Source organism: Mytilus trossulus, chromosome 3 (assembly GCF_036588685.1).
Source record: "Mytilus trossulus isolate FHL-02 chromosome 3, PNRI_Mtr1.1.1.hap1, whole genome shotgun sequence".
Lineage (NCBI taxonomy): Eukaryota > Metazoa > Mollusca > Bivalvia > Mytilida > Mytilidae > Mytilus > Mytilus trossulus.
Window position 1 is genome coordinate 5,514,479 of NC_086375.1, and position 17,832 is coordinate 5,532,310.

The following is a 17,832-nucleotide window of genomic DNA, read 5'->3' on the forward strand; positions in this document are numbered from 1 at the left end:
TATTTTGTATGATATATCAGGTCATTGATCTTTTTGATGATTTCATATATTTTGTCAAACAGATGCAGTTTATTGCTTCACTCAATGTTGAAGGCCATTAGGTGATATTGTCATTGTCCCATTCTTTTAATAATTCTGACCATAAAATGGTTATTTGTGTTATCTATATGTACTTGACTGCGACTATTACAACCTTTTTTTGTGTTGACTACTTACTTTATATTTAAAAGTATAAAAATAAATGATGTCATACGTACTTCCTTACGCTCTTCATTAATGCATAAGTAGCAAACATTGCTCCAACAAGTGCGAAAATTGCAATAAAGGCTCCAATGATACCGGCAATCATCGGAACATTGGTATTGTAAGCTAGAATAAATAATTGTTTTTTTTAAAATAAATGCCACAATGTTGATAGGTAAACGACTGGTGCTGACTTGAACAAGAATATATAAAACACGAAACCATCAAACTGAATCTGAATGAAATCAGAAAAATTACCTTAACATCAAGGACTTTGTTTTGCTGATTTTCCACACATTATTCTACCACAAAAGGTATATATGGAGACACAATTGTAAATGATATCAACGAAAATCATTGATACAATTGAAATACGCCACAATCATGACAAGAGAGGTTTGATATAACTGATTTTGTTTATACATACTAGCAATATTCTTGGTAGGTACCAGTTATTATCTATACTCTTGAACTTGTAATGTAATTGGCATGATTTTTTTTTTCTATTCTAGCGTTAGTTTAAGATGAGTCTTTTGTAGACGATTCGAGCATGGCGTACACCAGAATAGGCATGACAATGCCGTTAAAAAACCGAAGGCATTATTTGTGTTCAAATTCTTAAAGCGGAGTTTCAAATCTTGAGCATTTATCTTAAAAATTCTTGTTTATTTTGATCAGTCTGTTTCAAGACCAATTGATATCTTAATCTTAGAGTTTTGATATTAGTTCAAATCAAAGCATCGATACTTACTGTTAGCTATTGAACCATTGGCATCCTTTGATGTAGACACCGGAATTGTACTTGCTGTGGTAGGTTTAGTTGTCGGTTTAGTTGTAACATGTGTTGTTTTACCTACTGTTGTGGTTTGTGTCTTTGGTTCTGTTGTAGTTTTGGTAGATACTGTGCTTGTTTGTCCAATACCTACAAAACATTTCAAATTATCTAAAATTCAATTGATGACAATGATATAATATTATTGAGGTCAGTGTCGTTAAGAGACGGTCCAACAGTTTAAACAATAAAACAATTATTTTGCCTTAAAATATCTGAGTTAAAATTAGACATATTAATTGCCCAATATGACTAAATGACTAAGAAATCCAGTTAATTTGTAATCATTTATTTATTGAACATTGACTTTATTAACATTGATTTGAGAAGTAAAGAAGAATTGATATGCGTTATAACAATTTTATGCAAACTTATACGTTATAATAATAAGGTTAAAAAAATATCTATGAACTATGCATCTTAAGAAAAAATAAACGTTTGTCATGTTGACAGCCTTAAGATAGTATATGACAGGAACTTTCATATTGAACTATGAAACCGATAAATACCTAATAGAATCATTCAATCTTTTTTTAAAATGGACTTTACTAATATAAAAGAATTTAGTTTGGTTTGAATGTTAAGTTGACGTCGTGAACATGTTCAAATCGACACATATGAAGTACGATTAATTTTAATAGGACTCTTAATTTCATTTTTCGTGACATTACAATATTTTGTTGCTAAAAGAGTGACAAAAGATACCAAAGGGACAGACAACATAGAAAACTAAAGAATAAACAACACGAACCCTATGTAGGAGCTATTAGAACATTAAAACAAGCACATTTGTTTTTTTATTTGATTTGTAACGTACGATGTCAGATCAGGTAACAAATTGTTTTGAACTTGTATGCACGATATATCTGACGAACAAGAATGAAAAGAACTTTTCCTAAAGACACTGCCAGAAATAACCTGATAAACATCATTTGAAGAAAACGTGAAAAGTTAAGCAACTTTTAAGATATTCGTATTTGTAAAACGAGTTTCTCGTGATGTCGACTTCCATGAAATATATTATTTAATCAAGCTAACATTTGTGGGTAACAATATTAATCAACCTGCAGGGTAACATGTATTCAGGTTTTTATTATGGTTTACTCGAAAATTAAAATGGAATTTAAGAAATATTTTCTTTAATATTTTAATCAACTTTTGATAGAATAAATCATTATAATTTGAAATCTTATAATACTTTCTCGTATTAAAGATACCCACGGCAATTTAAACTGTTAATTTATGTTTGATAAAGTTTGTTTCTGCTTTGCTTTAGTTAACTTACTTGGCCATGGGTCTGTTGATGTTCCGTAGAATTTAAGTGTCCAACTGTTTAAGGTTACTACAAGATCACAGACATACATAATACGACAGATGATTGATGAAAACTGTTAGGTGCAAGATACAAAATATTCACGAAAACACTGTCCACAAACTATAATTTCATTTTTATTCAAATGGCCAATACAGAGTTGTCCGAATTACTGTAAGATAATTGATTAAGGCATTATATTGTACCTTCTCTTTGCTTTTTAATGTGTTCCATAACCGTATTTGTCGATTAAAAAAAATTCAAATACCCAATCATGGACGTGATGATGGGCTACATAAGTGTAATGATCTTCAGTCGTAAACCCAGAAGATATTTTATTTGTGCCGTCATGTTGAACTATAAAGATCTTTCCATATAACTCAAATATTGATAACATAACTAAAATGTGCATTCTTTGCGTCGTTTGTTTTCTCTTATCTTTGAGTGTATATTCACATTGCGATAAGACGTGTCACGGTACTTGTCTATCCCAAATTCATGTATTTGGTTTTGATGTTGTATTTGTTATTCTCGTGGGATTTTGTCTGATGCTTGGTCCGTTTCTGTGTGTGTCACATTTCAGTGTTGTGTCGTTGTTCTCCTCTTATATTTAATGCGTTTCCCTCGTTTTTAGTTTGTTACCCCGATTTTGTTTTTTGTCCATGGATTTATGAGTTTTGAACAGCGATATACTACTGTTGCCTTTATTTACAATGACAGTTAAAATTGAGACTGCATGAGACCACACAAATGTTGATTTACAGTATATGAGTTGGAGTAACTGACAACTGTATACATTGTTTAAATCAATAAATCCCTAAAGCGAGGAAAATATTGTGTCACACTATGATTTAAAATTAGAACATTAAACAATGATATTGTTTACCTGTTACAGTTTCAACATAGGAAGTGATTTCCAGGTGCCAGCTTCCGATGGGATTTTCTTTCCAAAAATGTACTGACATGAAAGTCCATGTTTGATTCCCGGCTGCTGTGTTGTCAAACTCGTCCTGATATCTGTAGTGCAGCAAATGACTAATGGTACCAGCTGGAGATACCAAATATAACTGTGTTGCACCTCTAAATCTTGAGTATGAGAATGTTATGTCAACTTGCACATGTTCCAGATAGTTTATGGACGAGCAATCACGAGAGGTTACACTAATTGAATCAGATACCGCTGTAGTGGTGCTCCTGTAAGAAATAAAAATAGTCTGGTAGATTTCGTTTTAAAATCTAAATTACAGTATAAACATGTTGTATCTGTATGAAAGGCGTGTTACCTGTACTGAACTTTCTAACGAGTGAGAAGACGAAGCGAGAACTGTATATAAAATATATTGTTTCCGAAACAATTTTATGGTGAAAATTATTACACCAGGCCAGGGTTTATGATATCACAAACTGGTCAAAACATTTACTCAATTTTATCATACGTTCAGGTATTTCACATCCAATTTTTTATGGAAATATTCTTTATAAAGTACAGAGGTGTCAGTATTCACCTCAGAAACTAACAACACCTTTGAATAGACTTATTTAGAAGGGATATAGTTACGATACTGTTGTCAGGACATTAAAGATTGCATATTTTGGCGTTAATATTGATTCACTTGTAGGGTCTTTGCATCGGAACTAAACACATTTATTCAAACACCAGTTGTTGACATGACACGGGTTATGTTCTTCTCATATATGTTATGATGGTATGATACTAAACCCCTAACAGGAAGAATTGTGCCTGATGTTCATATGATGAAATCATAATCTTTCAGTCAGTTTAATTGAAGTCTGGAGCTGGCATGTCAGTTAACTGCCTGTAGTCTGTTCTTATTTATGTATTATTGTCATTTTGTTTATTTTCTTTGGTTACAGCTTCTTACATCAGACTCGGACTTTTCTTGAACTGAATTTTAAATGTGCGTATGGTTATGCGTTTATTTTTTTTACCTTGGCTAGATGTATAGGAGTTGGGTTGAGATCTCATAAACATGTTTAACCCCGCCGGATTTTTGCGCCTGTTCCAAGTCAGGAGCATCTGGCCTTTTTTAGTCTTGTATTATTTTAATTTTAGTTTCTTGTGTACATTTCGGAAATTTGCATGGCGTTCATTATCACTGAACTAGTATATATTTGTTAAAGGGGCCAGCTTAGAGACGCCTCCGGGTGCAGGGATTTCTCGCTGCATTGGAGACCTGTCGGTGACCTTCTGCTGTTGTTTTTTCTATGGTTGGGTTGTTGTCTCTTTGACACATTCCCCGTTTCCATTCTCAATTTTACAGTAAGACAAATACTTACATAGACGGAGTCCTTTTTGACAAAGTACACGTTTGTTGTATTGGAACTGGTACCCAGTGTTTACCATAGCTCACCATACCTTCGGCGTTCATTAAACCAAAACCTAATACCTGGCTGACTGGAAATGAAAAATAAAACATTAATACAAGACATGCTGAGTTCAGAAACTATATCTACTACTTTATTTCACCTGTTATTTATTTAAAATAAGTGATATATCTCCCTCAGACAAAGATCTGATTCCTTGCCTGGCTTTGGCTATACATTTTAGTGCCTGGAGCATCACTGAATAGACAGTGACTGTAGAAATGCTTATCTGGTGCCGAAAAAAATGGTACCGTTTATGTTATTTAATTAATTTCGATGTTGTTAAACTTGTCAAAGATACCAGTAAACTCCCCCCCCCCCCCCTCTGTTTCACATTTTATCAACTTTATGTCAACTCAATTTTCTATATTTCTGGAAACTCACATTCTTTCTTTGCTCCATTTATTGACCAAGCATCGTATGTGTCATTAAAACCATTCCTGTTTGATGTGAGAACAATGAGATGTTGGATGTCTCTCCAAGTCAAATTTGGACTGTGAGTGAAAATAAATTAGAAAATAAAACAAGAACACACAAAATATGTATATTGTTCAAAGTTTAGTTTATGTATATGTGCACCTTTTTTAAAAAAAAGGTTAAAGAATACATGCCAAACTGGACCAACAATGGTACTCCTATGTATTTGTAAGTAGATACAGAGAATGATATTGACACGTTGTCAACGTAAAAAACATAAGGTTGACGATATCTGGAATTTTCAAACGAAAACATCAATACGAGAACACAAATCATATTTATTTAAAAAAACAGAAAGGCCTAAAGCAAATGGCAAAATCAAAAGCTAAAATGCAACAAACGCCTAGGTAACAACATTCATATTCCTGACTTTGTACAGCCATTTTCTTATGTAGAAAAAATTTGGAACCTGTTTTTTTTTTGGACATTTAGCTACAGAACTAGCTAAACCTCTCCCTTGTATGACAGTCGCATAGCGTTCCATTATATTGACAGCGATGTACAGTGAACAAAACAAACAGACAGAACAAAATAGGGATACATCACTCAACATTGTGTTATAATCTCAGAAACTACACAAACACAAAAATATATAACAACAAAAAGGAACAAAAAGGCATAAAGCAAAATTAAATAAATAAGCAATTCTAACATGACTAATACAAGATTACAAAAAAATACCGAAGCACAGTGACACAATGAATAATGTATAGAATATAAATTTTAGAAGTCAGACAATGGATACATTTATATGCAAAATATGAAACAGAGATGTCATGAAGATATGGGTTTTTAAGGGAACGCTTTTTATTACGGTACCTGTTAGTGAATACAAAAATCTGTGTCTAAACATAGATGTTTAAAGCTCTTATATGATTATTTCAATTTAAGTAATATCGGAACAATTTAAGCAATTAATGCGTACTTAGCTTCAAGCGTTAGAGCAACAATACCAGTAGCAATAGGTGCTGCGTACGATGTCCCCTCCACACCTTCACTTTTACATCCTGATGGTGTAGTAGTTGTTGTCTAAAATAGAAGAATTAATCATAAATTTGGACGTATGAACCAATCTCATTTTTGACAAAGTAATGAGAAGTTTCAATTGTTTCGAAATTTTGTGGCAAGAAAATAACAAGCCTTTGTTTGCAAAAAAGGAACGAAAGATGCCAGAGGAACAGTCAAACTCATAGATAGCAAATAAACTGACAATGTCATTGCTAAAAATGAAAAAAGGCAAACAGACAAACAATAGTACACATGACACAACATAGAAAACTAAATAATTAGCAACACGAACCCAACCAAAAAAACAAGGGGTGATTTCAGGTGCCCCGGAAGGATAAGCAGATCCTGCTCCACATGTTGCACCCGTCGTGTTGTTCGTGTTATAACAAATCCGGTAAATAGTCTAATTCGGTAGGTTACATTCATAAAAGGTAAGGGGATTGTAGTAACGACGTAAGAAACAATCGATAGCATCTGTGAAACGGCTATTCCATAACGACCGTTAACTCGTGATGGCGTTATTCTTGACATCCAATTTGTATTGGAACTGAGGTCCTCAGTGAAAAATAGGCAGATGATACCAAAGGGATATTCAAACTCATTCTTCCAAAATTGAATGAACAAAATGGTGAAAAAAACCAGGAACATAAAATTTTAAAGATTAAGCAGCACAAACCAAATTAAAAACTTCAAGTGACCGAATATTTTGGAAATACAGTAAAATTGCATAGATAGTTTTATAGTATAAATATTAAAGTATTACCTAATAGATAAAGAGTTAAGAACATTGATTCGTGTAGCTATTACTTATCCTAAGATTTCTATAATTTAACAGAAGACTTACTAGGAACTTATCCAATTTGCTTCCACCATACGCTGCAGCTAGAACAGGAGCACAAACTTCTGAATACCATGCATTCTGACCAATTTGTACACTAGTGATGGCTACAGTGTAAATACTATTGACATAGCCATCAGCATTACAGTTATCTGTTGTGCCTCCATTACCTGCAGCCCATATATAAATAACGCCTTTACCATTTCTGCCCTTGAATGTGGTAAAGGAATAAAATGTATTTCAAATGATAACAATAATTGAATTGCTATCATTATGATTATCAACTCTTTTCTTCGTTTTCTTAAACTATATTTTAATTTCATTATAATACTTATTATGCCGTGTTGTTGGTAAGATTTCCATGCTTGTTTTAAGGCACGTTTTGTGTTTCAAATCAATTAGTACAAAATACTAAGAAGGTTTTGCTACGCATACAGCTCCTGCCCTAAAAGAGGGTGGGGGTGGGGGTAGTAAGGTTCATTTCAGATAACAACGGTGATATGCCACATTTGGTTATCAAGTTCATCAGCATGAAATGTGGATTCACGTGAACAGTATCACTGAGTGACAGTATGTTTTCTTTTCATATGTTATTTGACAGATAGTTTAACTTCTTTTTTTCGATCTTCAATTTAAAGTCATTGAGTTCGTATACATAATATTAGGTATCCACTTATCTTCTATGCACGATCTATATTTTCGTATGGTCTTCGTATTTGTACTTAAAAATAAACTATTCTAAAATATCTATATCGATATCAAAACACTCAAATCCATTTTATATGAAACAAAATGAAATAAAAAACATTAAGTGATAAAACTTTGGCGTTTAGGAATGGTCAAAGGTAGACCTGCATATCAACACGCGTGAGCTGGGTCATATCTGTCAGAACAATCGTCACAATCATATAGAAAAGACATAGGTCCTGCTCTGCTACCACAAAAAGTCACCTGTCTTATTAATCGGCATTGAGTTTGTATATACATTATTGTTCAAACGACTTAATTTTATAGGAGACTACGAACAATGAGAAAACATGAACGAATTTGCTTTATTTTACACGAATATTTGTTACGTTTATGATATTTACATTAATAACTCCATTTTTCAGTGCTGCCTTTGTGATTGATTTAGGAGCATTAAAACCAGTACCATCATCAGGTCCCCAGCTGTTGCTGTATATATCAACCTTAGATATATAATGAGTGAGAGCCTGAGCTTCATCGGAATCGGATATGCCCAAAGCTCCCAAGATTCGAATGCCTGAAAGACAAAATATACTTTTATTAGATAATTCAGGATAAAACGTGCCTCTATTATTTTATGTGTAAGTTTAGTTATACTGATATAATACAGAACCTGACAAAAAGTTAACAAGATGAACACCGAAATATAATATTAGCTTCCTAGTATTCCATTCTTTACTGTGTTTTGCTTTGATATTCCGACACCAATGTAATCTTTGAAACCCATTTACGGTAGCTGTTAAGTGACAATGTGTTCCACAAAAGGAAATAACGTGTTTATGATAGTTATCCAGGTACCAGGATATAAAGAGATCTAGTGTTCAAATGGTTACTTAGGCATCATTTTTTCAACATGTTCAAATCTGTTTAAGTTATCAACAGAACTAGGTTTAAAAAAAGAGGGACGAAAGATACCAAATGGACAGTCAAACTCATAAATCTAAAACAACTGACAACGCCATGACTAAAAATGAAAAAAGACAAACAGAAAAACAAGAATACACATGACACAACATAGAAAACTAAAGAATAAACAACACGAACCCCACCAAAAACTAGGGGTGATCTCAGGTGCTCCGGAAGGGTAAGCAGATCCTGCTCCACATGCGGCACCCGTTGTGTTGCTTATGTGATTACAAATCCGGTAAAAAGTCTAATTCGGCAGGTCAAATTCATGAAAGGGAAGGGGAGTGTAGTTACGACGTTAGGAACATTAACATGTTCAATCCGCCATTTAATACATAAGAAAATACCAATATCAAGTCTGGATTATTACAGTTATTTTCCATTTCTTTGATATGTTTGAACTTTTGATTTTGCATTTGAGAAAGGACTAATCATGTTTTGCAAAACTTTGCAAATTTTTATCATCAATTCTGATTTTTTTGAGAATTCATTTGTCCTTTTGCCCTTTTATTAATTACTGTATTGAATGAGTCTTTTGTAAAAGAAACACGCCTCTGTTGTACAAAATTGTAAGCCTAATATCTTCACTGCAATGCTATATCTATTTGCTTTGCTCTACTATACATCGAGTAGAGTTGGGTCATCGTCGGTCTTACATAAGGTTCAGTGGAAGTGTTTTAGCGGGTTTGTGGTTTATCATCATATGTCTTTTGTATTATTATCTGCTGATCATGTTGGTGTATGGCATTTTTAGACTTATCCTTTGTTTTTTTTACTAACCATTGTTTTCTTCTTGACACATGTTTTTATCTGTTGTGGTTTTGTTTGACAAACTATCAACCTTTTTGTTTATTTAATACTTTTGGGGTCTTGTATCGTAACAATGAATACGAAGTGGCAGATGTCATTTTTTGCAATACCTACCTTTGTATTAGTTTTGTGAAATGTTATACGAAATCAAGCCAACAATCAACTCTTGTGTAAGACAGAGTAAAATTTCACCAAAAATGCTAAGCATACCTATAAACATGATAAAAGTACTTTTGAATGCCACACCAACTACACATACATACCTATAAGGGTGCTTTGAAAGGCCACACCAACTACACATACATTGTTGTCCTTGATCGCACCTATGAATCCACTAGTTTCTGTTCCATGACTGAAATATTAAATTTGATATGTATTTGGAGTGTCTTTTGGCTCACAAATTACTACATGTAGTAAGCTGTATATAATTGACTGTTCAAACAGTTGCTCCCATCTTAATAAATCATAGCCAGAAACTAGTAGTACTTTTGCTCATTAATACTCATAATATGTTAAAGAGAATTGTACCCCGTGATGATAATTTGAACAGGACTGGCTTGGCATCAGTAAAATCTTCAAATGGCCGATATCATAAGTTGCCCGTCACAGAGTTCCTCTTTATAATCACTCTGATATTTCGGTTGTCAAGCGTTCAAAATCAAAACAATGAACGCGAATTTAGTGAACTTTTCGTGTTTTCGTGATTTGATTCTTCTTGAAATGGGAGCATTTTAACATTACGTGGGATCCTAGAGTTCAAAGACTACACATACAAGGTTTGGAATTGCTCATTCTTTGGAAATTCAATTTTTTTGTTTCATCCCCGAAACCTGTTTTTGGTGTGACTTTGTACGCCAATTTTCAACACGAAGTTTGTAAATCTAACGTTTCAGCCATTTTTAAGGCTGTATTTTATACTGAATGTCAAAATCCTCTTTTTCTAAAATACCTTTGGAACCTTGATATTTGCAACGATAGTCATTATTGTTTGTTTAAATGGTGTATATTGTTGTGTATATATGTTTTCATTCCCTGCAACATGTCTATCACTTTAACAAATTAAAGTTAAAACAGACATTTGTTTTCAAAATTCCCTATCATTTCAGAATAATTTCCGTGACCCGTATCCGATTTCTATGGTATAATATTCAAATAAGCAAAGGGGCGTTCATTTTTGGATATAAAGTAAACGAATTTCAAGATTTTGACACATAATATATCCGAGAAATGTGTTGTCTTTTCGAAACAATTATAGTTTCTTGAATGTTTTATTATGCCCAATGCTCATTTTCTTTCATAAACAAACGTTTCGGTACACAGACAATGAACTAAAAAAGAAAGCAAAAGTTCATCTACGCTTGGACATTGAAACAAAATAGAATAATTGTGCTTGTTACTTTAAAGTAATTTTTTCTTGCATGTTTAAGTACTCATCAACTTCAAACTTCATATCAACTTTTTGGTTTTTTCATTTGATCGTCACTGTTGAGTAGTCTGTGAATTTTAACCCTGGTATATATTATGAGTTTATGTAAAACTAACTGGTTACCTGCTTCCGTTTGTTGGAGTAGGATCATCATCATTGTCATAAACATCTCTATCATTGACAGTATCCTATATAATGTTTAACAAATACAAGTATTAACATTTCTTGAAAATTAGTGTAACCTAAATGGAAAGGTAAATGATATAAAGCAAACAAAAAGCTAATGCATGTATTATCCGAAAATCAAACCTTATTTAATAAGAAAGTTATTTTAAAAAAGGCGTGATGATATCGATGATTCGAACAATATTATGAATAAATAAAGGCAACAGTAGTATACCGTTGTTCAAAACTCATAAATCCATGAAAAAAAATTGAGGTAACAAACTAAAACCGAGGGAAACGCATAAAATATAAGACGACATGACACTAAAATGCAACACACACAGAAACGGACCGAGCATCAGACAAAATCCCACGTTAATAACAAATATAACATCAAAACCAAATACATGAATTTTGGATAGACAAGTACCGTGACACGTCTTATCGCAATGTGAATTTACACTTAAAAATAAGAGAAAACAAACGACACAACGTTAAAAGGTAATACACACAGAAACGATCTAAATATAATAATGGCCATATTCCTGACTTGGTACAGGGCATTTTTAAAGGAAATAAAATGGTTGGTTAAAACTGGTTTTGTGGCATGCCAAACCTCGCACTTTTATGGCCATGTGAAACATAGTATCATAATGACAACACAACACCACAGGACTACAATATGAATAAATTGGAGAACACAATGACAAAGAAGCACACGAACAACAGCCAACAAAAGGCAACAACTTCAAAATTTATTACGCCAGAAGTGCATTTTGTCCACACAAGACCTACTAGTGACGCCCAGATACAAAAGTTTGAAAGCCGAAACAAGTACAAACTTGAACAGCATCGAGGACCAAAAGATCCAAAAATTAAAGCCAAAAACGGCAAGGGTTTTCTGTTAGTTACCAGAACATACCTATTATTTAGTATAATTTATACTTTTGCAAACAGTAAATTTTATAAAATGACTATACCAAAGATGTATATGATAAAACTGAAGTATTAACTAATTACAGGAAACAACTGAAATACACTACACAACCAGACATTTGAAACACAAAAGTAGACACATCCGAATAAGTTCAAACCTCAACGCCAAGTGACGTCATATTTGAAACTGTAAAAAATGACGAAAACATTACGTCATTTGAATTTGTAAAACAGATTATCAAAAAATGAAAAATGACGTCACATTAGAATGAATAAGGTAGAATTAGGATTGATTTAAGATTATATATTTGAACTAAATACTGATATTGCATTTAATAACAAAGCACATTTCAAAACTTATCAAAAGCAAACTAAGGTAGCAATTAACTCTATTATAAAGCTATGTCCGGTATGTTTTGAATCTAACTTCAAACGTAAAATATCGTACTGATTACGTTGAACGAAATCAAATTTAATAAATGAAGAGGATGATTAATTTTCTGTACCATAACACATAAATATAATAAAAAAGACGTCAATACATTTGACAAAATCCGATGAGAATTACAAATATAACATTAAACATTTAAACTAAATAAAAAAGAAAATGTATAAAAAAAAACAGCAACTCGACCAAAGTGCAAAAACATAGTTTCGACACAGCGGCGTGTTTCAGCTGTCCCCTAACAAGACTGTTTTCTTGTTCAGTTAAATGTTTGACGTCTGTGTCGTATTATTTGAGGACAAAGAACATATATATTCAAAAATCATCAAAATTCATTTGGTTATCCGGTTTATTATACTTAAGGAAAGTTCTTTTCGACTTTTAAAACATATTTTCTCGTTTTACATCTTGCTTCATTTATAATCTATCCATCAACTCAATATACATCAGGGGTGATAGTCTAATAAATCATACGTTTTTTCTCAACTTTGTACTTGTTTGACTTCTAAGTATTTTGATCTGAGCGTCACGGTTGAGTCTTAGGAAGATAAAACTCCAATCTGGCGCATTACATTATAAGCCTTGTACCTTTGATAACCAATACGCATTATCATTTTTAAAAATATTAATATCGCACGAAGTCAGACCTTGGTTTGTGCAGTTTTAATGCAATTTGTATTCCCGCTAGATTGATGTGTACCTTGACTTTTTGCAGATAAAGCGACCCTTTCCTCATGATATCTAAGTTAATAGATAGCTAGACCAATGGTCTTTTTTGTTTCAGTAATTGTTATCCAGTCGATATGGTACTGAAGACAGATACGTAACATTCAATGATCATTTGATATTATTACCAATTTCTAAAAACTATTATGAAAAAATACAATATTCGAAACTGTTTGAATTTAATTCTTGTTATCCATGCATGTTTGGAGTAATAAAATGTTTATTTATGTAAATACTCTAGGAGATAAAATAATAATAAAATGTACTTACGATATTAGCTGCTAGATCAGGGTGGTCTGTCTGTAAGCCATCATCCAAAACTGCTATAGTAATACCCTTACCAGAATAACCTGCTGCCCAGGCTTTGTCGACTTTCATTGACGGAGAAACATCACCATTCTAAATTTTAAACATACATTTGATATGTTATGGGATTTGTTTTTAATACAATATTAGTTTTTACATATTTGAACGCATTCAGACCACAAAATATCCTGAAATGATGATTTTAGTCTGATATATCATTGTTTTTGTAAGGTTGCTAATTATTTCTTATAATACTAATACATCTAACGATCCCTTGCTATTTTCGACATTTTTACCTATCATGTCTGTTTGTTTTGTTTACGCATCGTTGACAATAAGATTGAATTATATTGGACTGTCATTCAAGTGAAAACATAAGATACAAGAAGCTATAAAAGATAGGAAAATGACAGAATCAAGTCAGGTTTATGACAGTTTGGATCCATGCGTTCATCCTGTTAGAGATTTTGATTTTGCCGTCTGATTACGGAGTTCCGTTTTGAATTTTTCTCAGTGTTCTGCATTTTTGTGTTTTTACCTTTTGCTAAGTAAGTCCTACATTAACCATGCTATTACTAGTACTTTGATTTGAATAGTCTGCATAATCCACCATTGTCTATACAAAATTGGAAGTTTTTTCCCCTTCCTTTGATGTGGTTGAGCTATTGTACGAACAATATAGTGTTCGAAAATAAATGTGTACATGTTTGGTAAAAGCCAAGCCACGATCCGTTCACATTAATAGTTTGCCTTTTGATTTTTTGTGAGTTTTCTTATATCTAGTTCATTGATACACAAATAAATACATTATGCCCTATTGTTCATTTAAGCAGTTAATAGATGCTAATCGATCAGTTCTAAATTGTTTTTCTAGAAAAACAACTCTGATATTCATCTATCCTGTACAAGTTGCAGCAATAAAAAAAAATAAAAAAAATTGCAAATGAAAACGGGAAATATGTGAATTTATTAAAACAAAATGTACATTCACGTCATTCAAATGAAAGTGTAGGCACGCTCGATGTATTAGCCTTCTTTTTCGTCTTTACCATATATATAAAAGCTAGCTTCCAAATGGGCGTTAAGCTATATAAAAATATATTTTGATTTATAGCAGATATCGTAATTAAGCCGTACCAAATACCAAAGATTTGGCCATTCTGTATCCACTGTTCTTGCCTTTCTGACATATGCCTTTTCTTGTATAACCCAGGAAATCTGCAATAAAGTTTTATAAATGAAATAATATTGCTTCATATTCGAAAGTATAGAGTTTTAATTTTTGCAAATGGAATGTTTTATCAATTCAAATCAAAAGTTAATTTCACATCAATCCTGGTAACATATTTAACCTTATCATGCTTATTCATCTTTTAAAATATCGCTTAAAGTAAAATCTTGATAGATTGCTATCGTTCCAACTCGTTTTAAAATAGAGTTAAACAATTGTCTTCGGATAAACACAATACGCATGCCCATCATCGTAGTCGTGCGAAATCATCATCATTTAAATGATTGAAGATACAAACTATCATTTAAAACGATATATCTATCGGGCTGATACGAAAAAAGATAAACTAAACGTATTTGATAAACATTGAAAGATTTTCGAAAAGTTGTTTCTAGGTCGGTATGCACGGACTCTGCAGTTGAATAATATTTTAATCATGGTCGTATGTGATATCTCAACGTGTATTATGCATTTTGGAAATCATTGTGTTGATCTTATATGTTTGATAGTGATTGTTTAATAAGTTCATAACTGGTAAGACTTTGAACTAAATTTGAACATTATGTCAGTATACCTGTAAAGTGTTGCAGTCCACTACATGTTAATTGCTTGTTTGTGTCTGATTGCAGTCTTAATAACGTACATCATACCCGTTCTTTTGGTCATAGTCTTATATTTATCCTGGCAATTGTTATCAATCGAAAAGTGTTACAGTAAAAACGATTCGCTTGAAGGTAAATGAAACTATCGTAAAAAACAATAATCCTACTGTACCTAGTCAACTTATATCACTGATTTCATGGTAAAGACCCTGTGTGTAATAATTATGTCAACAAAACCGGTATAATTTTATATGAGTTTTCTAAAAACACTATCAGGAAACTGCAAAATTCTCCTCTTACCTCAGGACTTTGTCTCAGAACTTTGATATTCGAATCTTCCTTAAGAGTACTCAATATCTCTTTGGTTTTCTTCTGGCGTATTTGAGCAGTGATGTACTTTGTATTCCCAATCAAAAACTAGAACAAAAAACAAAATATAGACACAGTTGAAATACAGTCAAACGGAAGTAAAGTCAATCATTTTCAAACACTCTGAAGAATTGACGATATCTGTAACACGAGAAACAAAATACCCTGCTTTTACAATTATCAAATTACGTAAATCAAAATGCAATCTGCTTTTTGGTTCATGTTTGAACACATTTTTTATTACTATGCATAGAGTACAACAATTTAGCATAAGTTGCTTTAATCTAATTCTGAAGTTCAGTTTTTGTGGTTTGTTTGAGTTTCTTAAGAACAAATTATGATTTTTACACACTGTTACTTTGTTCGCAATGAAGACAATCACTAATCTAATGTATAAGAAAAACAAAATGTATAAGATTGAGTTCGATTCACGAATTTATAAAATGTTAATGTTATTTATAATATGACACTTGTCGTCCATTCGTTTGATGTGTTTTGTCATTAGATTTTGCTATGTGATAACTGACTTTTCGATTGAATTATACTCGGAGTTCAGTATTTTTGTGATTTTACTTTTTAGGACGATTTTATTTATAATATGTTCATAATAAAATATCATGGATACCAGAATTGAAATTTCGAATATTCACCAGACGCGCTTTTCGTCAGCAAACGACTTATAATGACGCTCGAATAAAACAAAAGTTAAACAGGTGAAATAAAGCACGAAGTTGAAAAGCTTAGGACAAAATATTCTTAAAACTTTTGTCAAATACAGCTAAGGTAATCTTTTCAGGAGGTAAAAATGCCATAGTGTTTAAAGAATTCAAAGTCTTGTAAACAGTTAATTTCTGATTATTACAATATCAATGAAAAAAAGTAACTGATATTTCCTCGGCCTGCTGGTTATGAGTTTTATATAGACGAAAAGCGTACTTCTATATTGCTATCAGAAGATTCTTAAGAAGAAAATATGAACCTGATTCCCAATCAACATAGAAAATCGGCTCTCAGTTCACTTATAAATCTATTATTATACTTATAAAACAGTTTAAAAAATATTAATTTAATACAACTAAACAATTAAGTATGACTGAAGCGTTAAGTCACACTAAACCAACACTATGTATGGAGTATAATGGCCTAACCTTGAGTAAAATCCTCCACTTTATTTATCCATCTTATAGAATTGGCAATAAGTAAAGATACCTTTCAGCCCAATAGCTAATGTTACGCTTTCGGTATGATTTAAATGTCACTGCTATGTATGTCATTTTAACTGTTAAGCTTGGTAGCCTTGAAGAGTTTTTGTAGTCTACAAAACATGATCAGTTCATAGTTCCTACTGTATCGAATTAAATTCAAGGTTGAGTTTTGATGTAAATTGAATTGAAGTCGTCCTTATGATTTTATCTTTCAATCTAATCTATCGACATTTAACACTACATGAAATTTAGTTAATATGACGACTTATATCGAAAGTATTTTGATGGTAATCATTTGAAACAGACACAACAATATTCATCTGCGAGGAGAACATCTATCAACTTCTCGTTTGGTGCAAAAAAATCGTACTATAAATGTCATAACAGAATGAACTGTGTTTCAATGATATATAAAACTAACGAAGAAAAGTCATTACCCTGCTAAAAAAGGCTACTTGTTTATACATTTTAGTTGGCAATGACATATATTGCAATAATTAAGATAAAGTGTGACACCTTAATATACGTGTTGCAATATTTGGAGCACACATTGCAGTACGTTTTGTTATTGTGTCACACAAAGACATCTATACATTGCTAAATAGATAACTAAATTTTTGTAACTGTACTCAATTGACAATAAGAAGATATTCAGTACAGCTTTTTGTATGTTCGTCTACGTCGATATGTCGTAACATATTTTATAAGTTAAAACAAAAATATCTAAATCGAAAGGTAAATTCCGAAAGTTTATAAAGAAATGACAAAATTGATCGGTACAACCAATCAACATACTCAAGGAATGAAAACAAACACTTATTTTATTCCTGACATGACCAAACCAAGAATTGTGTTGTTTATTC

At 32.2% G+C, this 17,832-nt stretch overlaps 1 protein-coding gene across 1 annotated transcript; it reads right to left on the reverse strand.

Annotated features, from left to right (window-relative positions):
• Window positions 1-247: 247 nt before the first annotated feature.
• LOC134709909 (furin-like) lies at window positions 248-16,576 on the reverse strand. The gene is made up of 14 exons (XM_063570034.1): window positions 16,541-16,576; window positions 15,696-15,812; window positions 14,700-14,780; window positions 13,527-13,655; window positions 11,108-11,172; window positions 9,822-9,910; window positions 8,187-8,359; window positions 7,102-7,305; window positions 6,175-6,278; window positions 5,157-5,266; window positions 4,686-4,803; window positions 3,274-3,581; window positions 995-1,165; window positions 248-369 (listed from the first exon to the last, which is right to left on the reverse strand). The coding sequence occupies exons 1-14, from the start codon at window positions 16,574-16,576 to the stop codon at window positions 248-250; spliced, it is 1,827 nt and encodes a 608-aa protein (XP_063426104.1).
• Between the last annotated feature and the right edge of the window lie 1,256 nt (window positions 16,577-17,832).